Raw genomic sequence first — 17856 nt, forward strand, 5'->3', positions numbered from 1 at the left:
TATCATTGTCTCAAAGATGCTTTAGATTGTTTTCAGTCTACTTCTCTCTGATTTTCAGGTTAAGTAAATTTCATTGATCCGCCCTCAAGCTGATTTTATCCTCTGTCATCTCCACTGTACTACTGAGCTTATCTATAGATTTTTTTGTTATTGTATTTTTCAGTTATATAATTTCCATTTAGATTTTAATAACACTGATTTATTTCCTCATATTTTATATTTCTTTTTAATTTTTTCAAGAATGTTAATAATTATTGAAGCATTTTTTTTTTTTTTTACATTTAACCTAATTTTATTCATGCTTGCCTTGGGATGGGGAATAGATAGATCATTCTGTAAAAACAAAATGTCTTATCATGTACAACTTTTAAACTACAATAATGATGTACCTTAATTACTTCCATGCACACAAGTCTAACAGTTTTTTTAAAAATAAACACAATTAATGGCCGGGCGCGGTGGCTCACGCCTGTAATCCTAGCTCTCTGGGAGGCCGAGGCGGGCGGATTGCTCGAGGTCAGGAGTTCAAAACCAGCCTGAGCAAGAGCGAGACCCCGTCTCTACTATAAATAGAAAGAAACTAATTGGCCAACTAATATATATAGAAAAAATTAGCCGGGCATGGTGGTGCATGCCTGTAGTCCCAGCTACTTGGGAGGCTGAGACAGAAGGATCGCTTGAGCCCAGGAGATTGAGGTTGCTGTGAGCTAGGCTGACGCCATGGCACTCACTCTAGCCTGAGCAACAAAGCGAGACTCTGTCTCAAAAAAAAAAAAAAAAAAAAAAAAAAAAAAAAAAAAATAAACACAATTAAGACTTCTAGGAGCATTTTATAATAAAGTAATTCCTAATTTTTCTTTGTAGATAGATCAAGCACCTCCAAAATACAAATTCCTATACACAGTGAGCACTTAAAATGAACATGTATGTAAATTAAGTACGTGGACAGCCTTAGGATAAGCTGACATATATTCAGCTAGGTAGGCAACAAACCATAGTGCCAAATGGAAAAAGTGTATTTGCAAATAAATTTTAAAAACTAACTTTTAAATACAGAAAATATACTGATTTGCTAAAATAAATAAGATGTGATGTATTAACACTTCACTATAAAGAATGCATACCAGAACATTTATAAATGGTGAATGAGTCTTAAGAATAGTTTACTACAATAAACGCTGGCTAAATAGAAGTGCGTACTGTGAAGCACTATGGGTGGTATATGTTTTGCCTCATACTTTTGTTACCTTGAGGTAGATAACACATGTGTACCAAATTCGGCATTCATTTTCAGTTGCTGGTATCATGTGTTTTAAGAAATGTGTACAGTATGAAAAACTTGAAAATACTCATGAATGAAAAATGTTTTAGGAAAAAAATAGATATTTTCATGCAATTATGTACAGTCTGTGTAAATTTCAAGGCAAGATTAGTTTCCTGTAAAACAGATCATTGTTCTATGAGAGAATGTTTCTACTTGTCTTAGTGCATTTCTTTTGTCTCCTCCTGCATTGCATTATTTTGTTCATTTTTGTGTGCAAACGACATGCCAGTTAAAATGAAAACTCTCTCACATGTAGGAAAAAAAAGTCTGGATTTTAAAAACGAGAACTAATAAAATTCTTACTAAATGAGAACATCTGATTCAAGTAAAAAAATGACTTTAAACACTAGTAATAAAAAAAGACAAAACACATTTCATAAAGAACACAAAGAAATGTCTGCTGAGTGTTTTAGTTCAGATGTTTCAGAATGCTGCTGTATGTTTTATGAGGAATTTGAGGGGAAGATTTAATGGCAGAAGGTGTTAATGTGGCCTGTATGGAATTAACTGATGACCCAACTGGACTGTGAAACTGTGGGATGCCTAAGGATTCAAGCTGCTTGTTAAAGAGGAACTCCCCACTCTTGTTTAAAAATCCTTCCTCATTTCCTCTCTCTCCAAGCTTCCCATCCTCTACTGGCTCAGTTTCTAGCATTTCAGTATCTTCTTTCTTGCTAAAGAACTTGTCCAAGTAACTGGTGTAAGTGTTTTCCTTCTCAATTTGTTCATCCTTCCTTACCTCACAACAAAACTGACTTATGAGGAAACAGTCCTCCCCACTACTCACAAACTGGCTATCCCAAGAAGACTGGTACAAGGCTTCTAATTGAGCCAGATTTGCCATACCTTTTTCCTCTTTTTCTCGACTTACTGACTTTGATATCAAACTTTTCAATTCTAGTTGGGACACTGAGCTATTCAAGTCATTTAATTTATCAACAACATCAGTAGGCTCATGTTGTGAACTAAGTTGAATAGTTCCTGCGATAAAGGAATCAAAATCAAATCCCTGATTCTTTTCCTTTTCTTTTTCAGCCAGCTGCTGTGATGCTTCCTCTAGAGATATCTGGGCTTTAACCAATCCATTCCTTTCATATTTTGACTTGCCTTTCTTATCAGATTTTTCTTTACTTTGTTCTTTCCAATTGGAAAGATCTATAATAAGCTTGGGTTCATAGTAATGGTTAACTTCACTCTCTCTCCAAACTAAGTTATCTAAATATGATGATGACCTCGTTTTGTAGTTACAAGTATGGCTACACTCCAGATCACAATATTTGTTTTCGTGATGATCTGGGTACTGCCAGCAAGGCTCAGTAGAGTAATTGGTATCAAAAGCAGGATCCTCCAGATACTTTTCCCGATCTCCGTCCAAGTATTTTCGAGGATCAACTTGTACTTCTTCTTCATCAGTGACATCAGACAGAGCTCCTGGGTCACGCTGAACTTCATCAGTATCAAAGTTGTTATGTATAGGCCAATCGTGCTCTGAAAATTGACAATCATGGTATCTTTTCCAGTTATAAATATGACTGTGAGTTTCATCCATAAGTAAAATATCATCAATTTCATCTTCAATATGAAAAGGATGACTTGAAATTGGTTCATCCATTGGAAAAGAATATATGCTCATGTAAGGATGGGAGAGTGCTTCTTCTGCTGTCAACCGATCCATGGGGCTAAATGTCAAAATTTGTTCCAGGAAATCCAGTGCTTCTCGACTAATTCCTGGAAGCAGCTGAGTTAAAGGTTTGTGTGGCTCAGTCATGTCATTTCTAATGTAAACTGGAATTACACTGAGAAGCTCCTGACGATCTTCCTCATGTACAACAGGTATATATTCTAAAATCAGCTGCATCTGTTCAAGTTCATGTGCACCTGCAAAAAGAGTTTTACCAGTCAGCATTTCAGCAAAGATGCAGCCTGCAGCCCACATGTCGATGGCTTTAGTATAATTATTAGGAGAAAGTAAAAGACGTGGAGATCTGTACCATTTAGTAATCAATCCTTCAGAAAGATGATCCTTATGGGAATAATGAGGATCCATGATCCGTGCAAGACCAAAGTCACCTATCTTCAGCACCAAGTCTTCAGTATTAATGAAAAGATTAGCTGGTTTGAGATCTCTGTGCAGTACGTTTGCAGAGTGAATATACTTGAGCCCCTGTAGCAGCTGATACATGAAAAGCCTGGCATGCTCTTCCAGTAAAGGGCCCTGCTCCAGCACATTAACCAAGTCTGTCTCCATGTACTCCTGAACAATGTAAACACTGTTCAGTTCCGTAAGAGAGCCCACATCGTCTGTTAACTGGCTTCCACTGGGACCAAGAATTTCAAACACTTTCACAATGTTATCATGGTCAAGTCTTCTAATAATTTTGATTTCACGTAGAGCATGTTTGACACTCTGCGGGTCAGTTAGGACAATTTTCTTGATGGCTACTCTTTTGTCACAGTCATTGTCTACAGCAGAAAAAACCAAGCCATTGCCTCCACAACCCAGTGGTTTTAAGTCCATATATCTAGAGCCCAGATCAAAACCATGAATGTTCATGAGACTTTCAAATTTCTCTGCCATTTTGAAAACCTTACTATTGCCTTTTCCTTTCCAATTGTTGAACTTGTGTAAACAAGGAAGAAAACTGGCATCAAAAGGAAAGATCTTTCAAAAAGGGACAAGAAAAATAATTATGCTTCCACAGCAAGATGGTTTCTTGATACTCATTGCATACGCCAACCAGGTCCGTTGAGTTCCCCTTAAAGCTCAAAAAGCTCTACTCATACTGAGAATTAAAAAGATTGCAGTACTCATAGTTCAAGAAAGGGGCAGCAACTCTGCAGACATTTAAAGAAAACACTCAAGAAACTCAAACTGAATGAAATGACATACTATGCACTCAGATTTACTGTGCTAAACAATTTAACATTTAACAAAAATGTGAATAAATATGCACACAACAGGCTTCTATGAACATTCTCCTCACAGTGCAGATACATTCAGGGTTAGACTGGTCCTGAGCAGCATCATTCTAAGGTGCTGGTAAGCACTATTTCCGTTTTGCTTCTTCTCTTCCTTTGTTGCTATATATTTCAACAGGAAGCCCTGGCGGCTGTTGGTTAACAGAAGATGTCTTTTGTTAGTGATCAGGTGGCTCCAGCTCACCACAATCACAATCAAAGCTACCGCCCATCTTACTCTGCTAAAACCTCATTTACGTCTAGACTCAAAACTTGGGCGGACTTCAGGGCTCTCCATCGAGTGGGGTGAGCGGCGCGCGCTACGCCACTGGAGACTGCCCGGCCGAGTCAGCTGAGGCCGAGACACCCGTGTGGGATGGGGGAGGAGACGCGGGAGCATTTCGTAAGGCAGCGTGCCAGGAAGGCGAGACTCTGCGCCACCTCATGCTACCCGGGCCACCGCCCCTCGCCCGCCAGCCGGCTAGCCGGCCCTCTGGCCCTCCTGCCTGGCTGGGCTTCGAACTCGCGGAGCCGGCGCAGGCGGCGGTGCCACAGCCGGCTCGAAGACCGGCGAGGGGCGTGCCGGGTGGGAGGGGCGCGCCGGCCGCTCTGCCCGCCCCACGCGGGGACCCTGGCCCGCAGCCCGCCGGCCCGCAGCTCGCCCGCCGGCCAGCTCAGGGACGCGTCTGCCAGGCCCAAGCGGGCGGGCGGGCCCTATTGAAGCATTTTTATTATGGTTTCTTTAAAATTGTTTTCAGAAATTTCTGATACTTAATTCATCTTAGTGCTGGTGTCTGTTAATTGTCTTTCCTCATTCATATTGCCATTTTCATGGCTCTTGGCATTACTTGTAACTATTTATTGTATCCTGGATATTTATATTATGAGACTTTGGATATTATTTTTTCTTCTATTTAATAGACAGTTACTTTGTTGAGGTGTAGCAGGAGGGTCAGTTTTATGTGTATGTTCAGCTTCCCACAAGGCTCTGCCTTGGATCTACCATCCTATCAGAAGTAGATCACTGACTCACAATTCCAGGTTGAAAATGAGTAGGTAGAAGTTCAGTTCTTCATTCAACCACACTGACACTTTTCTAGTAAAGTGGAACATCAACTTGTCTTATTGCCTTGGAGTATGAGTACAAGCTAAGCTCCCCACTAGGACCTGCTGAAATAAGAGGATGTGTGGGATGAGGGTTTGACTGCCCTGACTCACATCACTTTGTTCAGCTTTGTTGATGACTGGTAATTATAGAGGCTCAGATACACATTTGGTCTAGTTTGTATGTGAGCCTCCATACCCACTGAGCCACTTACATGGGGTTAGGGGTTGGGAGAAATTGGCATCCCTACTAGTCCATACTCAAAAAGTGTTTTACTGTCTTATTGATTCCAGGTGAAGGGCAAGGCTCAGGTTGTCTATGGGCTCTGTTGATGTAAGGAAGAAGAGTTGAAGCATAGCAGTGGCTACCTCACATCAAATTACCTTATTAAGTCTCTTTTTTTGTCCATTGGGAGTGGAGGCTTTGCTTACTGCTGGATCCTTTTTACACTACCTTGGTTGGGGAATTAGATCACTGCTGCCTCTGCCAGGTGGGAATTGGAAGTTTACCTTCCTACTTGGTCCTGTAGACATCACTAGGTGGGACGTGAAAATGCTGCTAGCTACTTATAATAGGCTTGGGGATAGAGTGAAAGATTAACTACTACCCACTTGACATTGCTTAAACCATAGAAGAATAGTGTGTGGTTTTTCTGTTGTTGTTTGGCTAAAGTAGAATAATAATTCCTAGAAGGTTTCTGTCATTAAGCCATGCTTTTCCTGTTCCTTTTGCTAGGAAGAACAAGTGTTTCTTTTAGCTTTTATATCTATGCCTATTGGAAATTCCAGATTGGAGGATCCTATAGAAATTTGTCCTTGATATATGAGAGGCAATGACAAAGCCCAAGGAACTCACAACCATATCATTCCTGAAGTGTTAATGTCTCTAGGGAGCCCATATTCTTTTTCTCCCCTTCAGAGTCTTTGTATAATTTCTTATTGGGCGATGTCTAAGGTAATTTAGTACTAAGATAAAGGACATGGGAAGAATGAGGATAGCCTATTTTAGCAGAAATAAACATCACATTCTGTATTATTTCATTTAAAAAAATTATTTACTGAGTGACTACCAAATGCAAGGCATCATGCTAGGTGATATGAAGATATTCAAGAATGCTTTCATGTCTGATCCCTCCAGAAGTTTATAATATATTTGGCTAGATAGAACATAGTGACATAAAAATAAATACAATGTTTATATAAACATACATATATCGTATATGGTACTAAAACTTTCAAAGTAGGAGGAATCCAATGTGGGCTGGTGAAGACAGGAGGGAAATTACAACTTAAGCTCAGAGTAATTATATTAGAATTAATTTCATAACAAAAAATACTGATGTTTTTAAAGGAAATTGTGTTCCATTCTTTGTATTATTTGATGATTTGTTTGTTGACTAGAAAATGAGGCAGAAATAGAAGACAAAATAAGTCAAAAGAGAAATAATTGCATCTTGCATCTTCAACTAATGCCTTTATTTGGAGAATATTATATAATGTATAGCATAATACTATATATATACATTAAGTATAGCAGTCTACCTTCATATAGATATACCTACTAATTCCTTGTATAGCTTCCCTATCTCCTTTCCACCTTTTCTTTCTCCCTCCCTTCTTTCTTCCTTCCTTTTTTCTGTCTTTATTCAACAAACATTTGCTGAGCTTTTTATGTGTGTGTGCGTGACAGACAATATTGTATATATAGTTGTAAGATCTTTTCTTGGAGTTTATAGTCTAGTAAGAGAAATTAGCTAAGTACTCAATTAGCTACATTACCAAATGATATATAACCATATACATGATGCAGTAGGAATTCTTGGGACAATTCCTATTTTTTAATTATGCCTTCAGTAAGAGCATATATTTACCCAGCAAATATTCCATTTTCTTTCCTCCCTAACATCCCTCCCAACCCCCTGGCCCCAGCTGCCATATCCAGACTTAAATTTGCATTTCAAATGAAGATTAGTAATCAAGCAAAGCCCATAAATTCAACCCCACATTTAAGTAAGCAAGCTAAACATTTTTGGAACACTACAGAAGGAGGATCATGGAATACTAAAGGCAGAGATGATCAAAACTACTTCCCAAGAAAAGATGGAAGAAATGAAGTAATACATTTTAGCTTCATTAAAATTAATTTAGAATTTGTCATTTTATAGCCCAATGGTTCAGGTATTAAAAAATCCTCCTATAAGAACTTTGTTTAAAATGTTTCATTCAGCCCAGGATTGAAATTTTTCCTGTATTCAAGAAAAAGCCAAAAGAAAAACAACAGATGTTGAATTGTAGGATTTCAGATGGTGTATTTCCTTGGAATTCATGTAACTCTAGGACATATTCATTTACTTAAATTACATTTTATATATGGGGTGTCTGAGAAGAGATTCTTCTTGAGAGTGGAGCAAAATACAAAAAAAACAAAAAGGAAAATCTGAGTTCTCTTCTGCTGTGACTCTTCATGTCTTTACGCAAGATCCTCCTTATGAATATATTGTTTTCTTTAACCAAACTTGTACTGAATATGGAAGGGCCTTACTTCCACCCTGAAAGCACACAGCCTGACTTTCTGACATCTAGCAGACTCCAATCCTCTCTACTTTTGGCAATCAACTATCCTTCTAGTCAGGTTCATGCACTACCATTCTCTGTATGAGCTGCTTCTTGCATGAGAGTCAAGTTCAATGTAAGAAAAAATACCTTGTATGCCTTCTGTACCAAATGAAACTTCTTATCTTATTCTTTTTAAAGTAAAGAGCTCATAAGAAAGAACTTTGTGAATGATCTTGTTTTCAAGATGGAATTTGCTGGGGGAAATTGTATAAATTCTATACATTCCAACCCTGTTCCTTATGACCATTCCTTCCTACTTTTATTTTTCTTCTATGTTCCGGTATTCTTGTCTTATTTTGCCCCTCTCTCTGCCTCTTTTTGCTTCTCTATCTCTGCATCCCACTCCCATTTTAATTTCACCTTTTGATTATCATTCCTATCCAACAACATATTTCTCTTTGTGGTAATTAATCTTATGCATGATATACACTTTCATATAACAACTGAGATTTTTAGATTCAACACCCAAAAGGCTGTTTTGGTCTTTTACTGCTATTTGAAAAGACCAGGAAGCGCTTTTTAGAAATATCTGACCTTAGCAACAAAATTGCATTTTGACGAAGCTGTTTCTGCCTTTAAAAGCCCGTTCGTTCTCATAGGTTTGCTTATTTTCTGTACATAATATACCCTGAAAAAGATATTTCTAGCTAGCACTTATTCCTAAATTCTGTTCATTTTTTCCTTTGTTTAAACCTATTACATGTCTATTATAAAATATTAAAACTATTTATTATAATAGTAGAGATTGATATACAAATAGACAATGGCCAGATTATATATACAAAGGAACTCTGACCCTCAATCTACAGTAACCAGCTCACAAAACAAACCAATTACCTTAAGTAACCAGCCCAATAAGCCAGCCACTATCTAAAAGTCAGAGTTGTAGGAAATCAGGCCACTATCACTAGCAATGGGTTAAAGGAGTCAAACAATAACCTCTGTAACAATCAGCCTAAAACAGCCAAGACTTGATTAATAGCTGATACCTTTGAAAATTTTTGTCCCCACTTCTAGCTTAGAACCAACCAGAGAAAGTTAAAGATGCTCCCCTAAACAATCACACATGATATATTTTTTATACTATAAAGAGTGATTTTTTAAATGTAAAAGCTCTTTTTATTTATTTATTTATTATTTTTGATTTTTTTTTAATTTCAGCATATTAAAGGGATACAAATGTTTAGGTTACATATCTTGCCTTTTCTCCGCCCGAGTCTGGCCTATAAATTCCCCATGCCAATAGCCTCTAATTGGAGCATACGTGAAGCCTTATTTGTTTTCTATTTTAAAAATATCTGCCTTTGAGTCTCTAACAAAACACAAGTGATGGTGGCTGACTCTCTTGCTATTGAAAACTCTGAAAAAAATAAAATTCTAAAAAAATTGCCTTTTGTTGTTTTCAGTTGGTTAGTCTTCATTTGTTTCCATAATTATGGTAAAGAATTTAAATTGCTCCTATATCCTACCCCCAGGAGATAATCACTGTTAGAATTTAGTTTCTAATATTTCAAAAACTTAATATTTAATAATTTAATTACAAGGAAATTGACTGAAGTAGATACAAAATTTCCACAATTCTTTATGCTTTGTGAATCTACACCCTTTGCAATGTGACTTTTCAGCTTCTTTTTTCAATAGTTGGAATATATTTACCTACCCTTTAAAACTACTTTGGCCTCAAGATTTGCTTTGATTACTAGATTTTCGAGAAAGTAACCAAAGATAAGTTCCAACCCTAAATCTTAAGAGACTTTTCTTAGTTCTGCTCTCTCTCTTAAAACTCTGCCACTGCCATGTGAAAAAGCTGGGGCCAGCCCGCTGAATAATGAAATAGATGTAACCCAATTAACCCAGTCACCCCCACCAATAGATGACTATTTACTTGGCATCTGAGTGAGGCAATCTTAAACCAACCAGCTTTAGCTGACCTACCAGCGGACTTAAAAGCATAAGTAAGTGAACCCAGACGACATCAGTACTACCTAGTCTTCATCAAAAGAAACACCTCACCGATCTGTGGAATGTAAATTAATTAATTCTTATAAAAATAAATTAATAAAGCTAGAGCAATCAGATAAGAAAAAGAAAGAAAGGGCATCCAAATTGGAAAGCAAGAAGTAAAATTATCTTTGGTTGCATATTATACTCAGAGAAACATAAGGACTCCACAAAAATCTCTTAGAACTGAGACTTGTGGGGGGAGGGGGTGAGGGGCACTTTTTGAAACCTTAAAATTTGTACCCCCATATTATGCCAAAATAAAAAAAAAGAATTCAATAAAGTTGATAAAAATTAACATACACAAATCAGTAGCATTTCTGTATGTTAACAACAAACAATCTGAAAAAGAAACCAAAAAAAGTAATCCCCTTTACAATACTACAAATAAAATTAGATACCTAGGAATAAACCTAACCAATGAATTGAAAGATCTCTACAACAAAAACTACAAAACATTACTGAAAGAAATTGAAGACAGCACACAAAAAAGGATAAATATTCCATGCTAGTGGATTGGAAGAATCAACATTTTTAAAATGCCTATACTACCCCAAAGAATTTACAAATACAATGTAGTCTGCATCAAAATACAAATGACATTCTTCAGAGAAACAGAAAAAAATTCCAAAAATTTATTTGGAATCCACAAAAGACCCAGAACAGATAAAACCATCCTGAGCAAAGGGAACAAAACTGGAGGAATCACATTACCTGACTTCAAATTATACTACATAGCTATAGTAGCCAAAACAGCATGGCATTGACATAAAAACAGACGTATCAACCAATGGAACTAAATAGAGAACCCAGAAATAAATCCTCACATCTATATTGAACTTATCTTCAACAAAGGTGCCAAGAACATTCAGTGAGGAAAGGACAGTCTCTTCAATAAACGGTGCTGGGAAAACTGGATATCAATGCACAGAAGAATGAAACTAGACCCTTGTATCTCTATATATACAAAAATCAAATGAAAATGGATTAAAGACTTAAATCTAAGAACTCAAACTATGAAGCTACTAAAAGAAAACATAAAGGAAATGCTTCAGGACATTGTCCTGAACAAGGGCTTTTTTTTTTGCTTTTTTTTTTAGAGTGTTCTTTTTCATTTTTATTTCAGCATATTATGGGGGTACAAATTTTAAGGTTACATATAATGTCCTTGACCTCCCTCCCCCCTCAAGTCAGAGCTTCAAGCGTGACCATCCCCCAGACGGTGCACATCTCACTCATTATGTATGTATATACCCACCCCTCCCTCTCCCCTCCCACCTGCCCAATACCCGATATATATAATATCTATGTGCCCACTTAGGTGCTGATCAGTTAATACCAATTTGCTGGTGAGTATATGTGGTACTTGTTTTTCCATTCTTGGGATACTTCACTAAGTAATATGGGTTTCAGCTCTATCTAGGAAAATACAAGATATGCTGTATCACCATTGTTTCTTAGAGCTCAATCGTACTCCATGGTATACATATACTACATTTTATTAACCCACTCATGTATTGATGGGAACTTGGGTGGTTTCCACAGCTTTGCAATTGTGAATTGTGCTGCTATAAACATTCGAGTGCAGGTGTCTTTATTATATATTGTCCTTTGGTTTTGGGGTAGATGCCCAGTAGTGGGATTGCTGAATCAAGTGGTAGATCTCCTTGTATCGCTTTACAGTATCTCCATATTGCTCCCCACAGAGGTTGAACTAGTTTGCAGTCCCACCATCAGCATAGGAGTATTCCTATCTTTCCACATCCACGCTAACATTTATTGTTTTGGGACATTTTGATAAAGGCCATTCTTACTGGAAATAAGTGATATCTCATTGCAGTTTTGATTTGCATTTCCCTGATGATTAGAGATGTTGAGCATTTTTTCATAAATGCCTTCTTCTCTCTGAAATTATGATGGAATGCAAGGGATACCATTCAATGTAAAATATTTGTTTTCCACATATTTTTTCAATGAGTATATACAAATATGTAAAAGCTTGCTAACTACTCTGGTTTAGAGCGTATATGAGTGATTCAGATGTAATAAATGCATCTACTCAGTAATTCTCAATTGTCAGATACAGACACATTTAAAAAGTAATTACTTGTGTCCTATAGAATGTAATTCAAGTAATTGAAATACTATCATGATTTAAGTAAATCTTAAAGTTTACTTTAAGTAAACTTTACTTAAGTTTACTTAAGTTACTGGAGAAATAACAGTCTTAAGGAGAAATAGGATGGCTGCTTTCAAATAGTGAATGGCTGTCATGTGAAATATTAAAATTATTCTGTGTGGCTAAGGAGAGCAGAGTACATACCAATGGTTCAACATTTTAATGTGTTGAACAGAAAAATGGCGGAATAAGGCTGACCTCTTGACTCTCGGCTCTCGGCATGAGGGGTGTGAAGAGGATGGACGACCATACGCAGGCCATCTGCACTTACTCTGGAGCAGATTCACAGGACTACAAAGAGACACTGGGATATGGAAATCATGGACAACAATTAAAGGTGAATCGAAATTCTTTCACAAAATCGGGGGAGTCAGAAGTATAGTGGGGAGGGAGCACACCTGCATGTCAGCTGCCCCACGGGCTGGCCGGAAGAGACATCCCTTCTCCCCCACACAGGGAGATGATCCCTTCCCCACTGGTCCCCATGCCCAGGGAGGCAGGGAACTGCCTGAAGTTGATGGAAGGTGGCAACGTGGGCAGATCAGCAGTTTGGAGGGGAGTCTGAAGCAGGCAGCATTTTGAATTCTACACAGTGCCCCGCTGAAGCAGTGGGGAGTGCAGGAAGGGTCTGAACCCAGCACCCACACCTTAGCCCCACCACCCAGCCCCCTCGGCTTGGAGACTCCATGAAGAGCCGTGTGGGAGGTGTTCTTTGGGCTTCCTCAGGGTCCTAAACCAGCTGAACTGTTCCTACTTCGAAGAGGGCAGCCTATTGAGCCCACAGCGCTGCTGAGGTGGTAGTGGGTAGGGAGAAGGGCCCAGCTCTGTGCCCGCTTCCCCGCTCTGCCGCCCAGCCCCCGCGGCTTGGAGACTCTGTGCAGAGCCAAGTGGGAGGTGTTCTGCAGGCTTCCTCAGGGCCCCAAACCAGCTGAACTGTTCCTGCTTCAGGAGAGGGAAGCCTATTGAGCCCACAGTGCCACTGAAGCAGTAGTGGATAGGGAGAAGGGCCCAGCTCTGTGCCCGCTCCCCCGCCCCACTACCCTACCCCTGCGGCTTGGAGAATCTGTGGAGGACCGTGCTGGAGGAGTTTGCCAGGCATCCCTACTACCCTAAACCAGACAAACTCTTCGAGTGGCTGGAGAAGGCACCTCTCTGAACCGCTGGAACCCCACTGAACCAGTAGCGGGAGAAGAAAGGGTCTAAACTCTGCAGCCACTTCCTAGCACCGCCACATTGCCCCGAAGCTTGGAGACGCTGCGGGGGGCAGCGCTCAAGTGTTTCTCTGGCACCTCTTCTACCCTAAACTGGCTGATCTGTTCGGGCCTCCGGAGAAGGCAGCTTGTTGAGGTCCCAGTGCTCCGCTAAAGCAGAAGCAAGTGGGAGAGGGTCCGAACCCAGCAGCTGCTTCCCAGCTCCACCAAGCCACTCCTTAGCATGAAAACACTGTGGAGGGCTGCCCTGGTAGTAAACTCAGTCTTCCCCTATGCCCTAATCGGGCAGGTGACCTTGAAAGCTGAATTTATAAGGGTGGAAAGTTGAGAATGGTGCTTTGTTTGGAAGCTATCTCACAAGTTTGAACCTGAGTGGTATCTTGCTGCACTCAGTGGTTGGCGTTCTGTGCCCAGAGAGTAGAGCCTGTCTTAGCAAGGCAGAGAAGCGAAGGAGGCTGCTATTCCTGAGGACTTGAAGAACCCTTGGGAAAGATGATACATGACCAGAACACATCTTCCCCAGGTCTTCCAAGGATCATTCCTTTGGAACCCAAATACAAAGCTTATAATCGACTTCCAGCACCTCTGGTCCTCAACAAAGTATCCAGATGAGGAAGAACCAGTGAAAAACACCAGGAACCATGAAATATCAGAGAGAAAAGTCACCTCCAAAAGAAAATACTCATTTTCCACCAACTGACACCAACTTACATGGTATGATTAAACTAACAGAGGAAGAATTCCGAATATGGATTGTTAGAAAACTCAACGAAATCGAAGAGAAAATAGAATCCCAACATAAATAAACCACAAGAACAATCCAGGAAATGAATGAAAAATTCTCCAAAGATATAGAAGTAATTCAGAGAAACCAAACAGAAATTCTAGCAATGAAGGAAACATTCAAGGAACTCCATAACACAGTGGAAAGCCTCAAAAACAGGATAGATCATGCTAAGGAAAGAATCTCAGAGCTTGAAGATTATACCTACACGCTAAACAAATCAGAGGAAGAAAGGGTGCACAGAAACAAGAGACAAGATCAAAGCTTACAGGAAGTATGGGATTATGTAAAAAAGTTGAACCTCAGAATGATTGGCATTCCAGAAGGGGGAAGAGGAACATTCACAAGGGTTGGAAAACTTATTCTGTGGCTTACTGGAGGAAAATATGTAGGGCCTAGCTAGAAATCTGGATATCCAAATTCAAGAAGCGCACAAAACTCCTGGGAGACACAATGCAAATAGGCAATTGCCTCATCATGTGGTTATTAAGCTGACCAAAGTAAATGTGAAAGAAGCAATCCGTACAGCAAGGCGTAAACAACAAATAACCTACAAAGGAAAGCCTATCAGACTAACCGCAAACTTCTCATCTGTAACCTTACAAACCAGGAGGGAGTGGGTGCCTATTCTTAATCTTCTAAAACAGAACAAAGCCCAACCTAGAATTCTTTATCCGGCGAAATTAAGTTTCATCTATGAGGGTGAAATAAAATCCTTCTCAGACAAGCGATTACTGAAGGAATATGCATAGGCCAGACCAGCACTACAGGAAATTCTCAGACCTGCCATCCACAGTGAACAGGGCCATAGACACTCCTCAAAATGAAATCCTCAAAGAATTAAAGTCTATATCTCGAACTTCATGATGACTCAAGCTCTAAGTCAGAGCAACAGGACTTCACCCATCAATATGAATGGAAATCTTCCTCCAATTTCAATCCTCTCAATAAACGTAAATGGTTTAAACAGTCCTCTGAAGAGACATAGGCTGGCAGAGTGGATAAAATTCCACAAGCCTAGTATTTTCTGTCTACAGGACACCTAAACCATAAAGATGCCTCCCAGCTGAAGATCAAGGGATGGAAAACTATCATCCAAGCAAATGAAGTCAAAAGAAAGCAGGGGTTGCTATATTATTCACAGACAACATTCGTTTTAAATTAACAATTTTAAAAAGGATAAAGAAGGCTACTTCATAATGGTGAAAAGGAAGATGCAACAAGAAGTCCTAACAATTCTTAATATTTATGCTCCCAATGCAGGATCACCCAATTACATAAAGCAAACCTTGTCGGAGCTAAATACCACCCTGAACAATACTGCCATAGTAGCAGGGGACTTCAATACACCACTAAATGAACTGGATAGATCCTCCAAACAGAAATTAAGTAAAGAAATAAGGAACCTAAACAAAGATATTGAACAAACAGTTCTGACATATCTATACAGAACATTTCACCCAAATAAAGTTGAATTTATATTCTTCTCAGCAGCCCATTGATCCTTCTCAAAAATTGATCACATACTAGGCTGCAAAGCAGATCTCAAAAAATTCAAAAAAATAAAAATAGTACCTTGTGTCTTCTCTGACCATAGTGGTATAAAATTAGAGTTCAACTCTAACAGAAATACACACCACATCACTAAGTCATGGAAACTAAACAACCTACTGTTGAATGACTATTGGGTCAAGGAAGAAATTCAGAGGGAAATCAAGAATTTCTTCGAAGAAAACGAAAACGGAGCCACATCTTACCAAAACCTTTGGGATACAGCAAAAACATATCTGAGAGGAAAACTAATAGCAATAAATGCTCACATCCAAAACACAGAAAGATTAGACACCGACAACCTAATGAATAGACTCAAGGAATTGGAAAAAGAAGAGCAAACCAATTCCAATCCTAGCAGAAGAAAAGAAATATCTAAGATCAAAGCTCAACTAAATGAAATGGAGAATAAGAGAATTATATGGAAGATCAACAAAACCAGAAGCTGGTTTTTCAAAAAGATCAACAAAATTGACAGCAACAGCCCTCTGGCTAGGCTGACAAGAACTTGAAGGAAAAGGACTCTAATAACCTCAATAAGAAATGAAAAAGGAGAGATCACAACAGACTCCACAGAAATACAAAACATTATGTTTGACTACTATAGAAATCTATATGCCCCAAAACTACAGAATGAAGATGAAAAGGACAGATTCCTGGAATCACACAACCTCCCTAAGTTCACCCAGGAGGAAAATGAGTTCCTGAACAGACCAATTACGAGCTCAGAAATTGAAGCAGTAATTACAAACTTCCCCAAACAGAAAATTCCCTGGCCAGATGGCTACACACCAGAGTTCTACCAAACATTTAAGGATGAACTCATAGCTATACTACAGAAACTATTCCACACCATTGAGAAGGATGGTATCCTTCCTAACTCATTCTACAAAGCCAATATTACCTTGATACCAAAGCCAGGAAAGGATGCAACAAAAAAAGAAAATTATAGACCAATATCCCTCATGAATATAGATGAAAAAACCCTAAACAAAATGTTAGCAAATAGAATTCAGCAGCACATCAAAAAAATAATTCACCATGATCAAGTGGGGTTTATTCCTGGCATGCAAGGCTGGTTCAACATACGCAAGTCTATAAATGCAATCCACTTTATAAATAAAGTCAAGAACAAATACCATATGATTCTGTCAATAGATGCAGAAAAAGCATTTGATAAAGTCCAACATACCTTTATGATAAAAACCCTTAACAAAATAGGCATAAATGGTCCATACCTTAATTTATCAAATCCATTTATGACAAACCAATGGCTAACATCATTCTAAATGGGGAAAAATTGAAATCATTCCGCCTTTGAACTGGAACTAGACAAGGATGTCCACTTTCTCCCCTCCTATTCAACATAGTGCTCGAAGTCTTAGCTATAGCAATCAGGCATGAGAAGGGTATTAAGGGCATCCACGTTGGGTCAGATGAGATCAAACTCTCACTCTTCGCCAATGATATGATATTATATCTAGAAAACCCCATGGACTCATCCAAGAGACTCCTAGATCTGATAAATGAATTTGGTAAAGTTTCAGGGTATAAAATCAATATACACAAATAAGAACCATTCATATATGCCAAAAATCATCAAGCAGAAACTCAAATAAAAAATGCAATACACTTTACCATAGCTCCAAAGAAAATTAAATATCTAGGAGTATATCTAACAAGAGATACAAAAGATTTATAGAAGAAGAACTATGAAACACTAAAAAAAGAAATTGCAGATGATTTAAACAGATGGAAAAATCTACCATGCTCATGGCTTGGAAGAATCAATATTGTTAAAATGTCAATATTACCTAAGGTGATCTACAGAATCAATGGAATTCCCATCAAAATACCACCAGCATTCTTTACAGATCTAGAAAAAATAATCCTCTGCTTTGTATGGAACCAGAGAAAACCATGCATAGCCAAAGCAATCTTAAGTAAAAAGAACAAGCTGGGAGGGATCAGTCTTCCTGACCTCAAGCTGTATTATAAGGCAATAATAATAAAATCTGCCTGGTATTGGCACAAGAACAGAAACATCAATATCTGGAATAGATCTGAGATTCCAGAGATCAAACCATCTGTATACAGTAACCTAATCTTTGTTAAAGCAGACAAAAAT

The 17856-nt window shown here is 38.6% G+C and overlaps 1 protein-coding gene across 1 annotated transcript; it reads right to left on the minus strand.

Annotated features, from left to right (window-relative positions):
* Positions 1–1720: 1720 nt before the first annotated feature.
* On the minus strand, positions 1721–4737 carry LOC105885784 (mitogen-activated protein kinase 6). The gene has a single exon (XM_012791018.3). The coding sequence runs from the start codon at positions 3900–3902 to the stop codon at positions 1734–1736; it is 2169 nt and encodes a 722-aa protein (XP_012646472.3). The 5' UTR covers positions 3903–4737; the 3' UTR covers positions 1721–1733.
* Between the last annotated feature and the right edge of the window lie 13119 nt (positions 4738–17856).

Source organism: Microcebus murinus, chromosome X (genome assembly GCF_040939455.1).
Source record: "Microcebus murinus isolate Inina chromosome X, M.murinus_Inina_mat1.0, whole genome shotgun sequence".
Lineage (NCBI taxonomy): Eukaryota > Metazoa > Chordata > Mammalia > Primates > Cheirogaleidae > Microcebus > Microcebus murinus.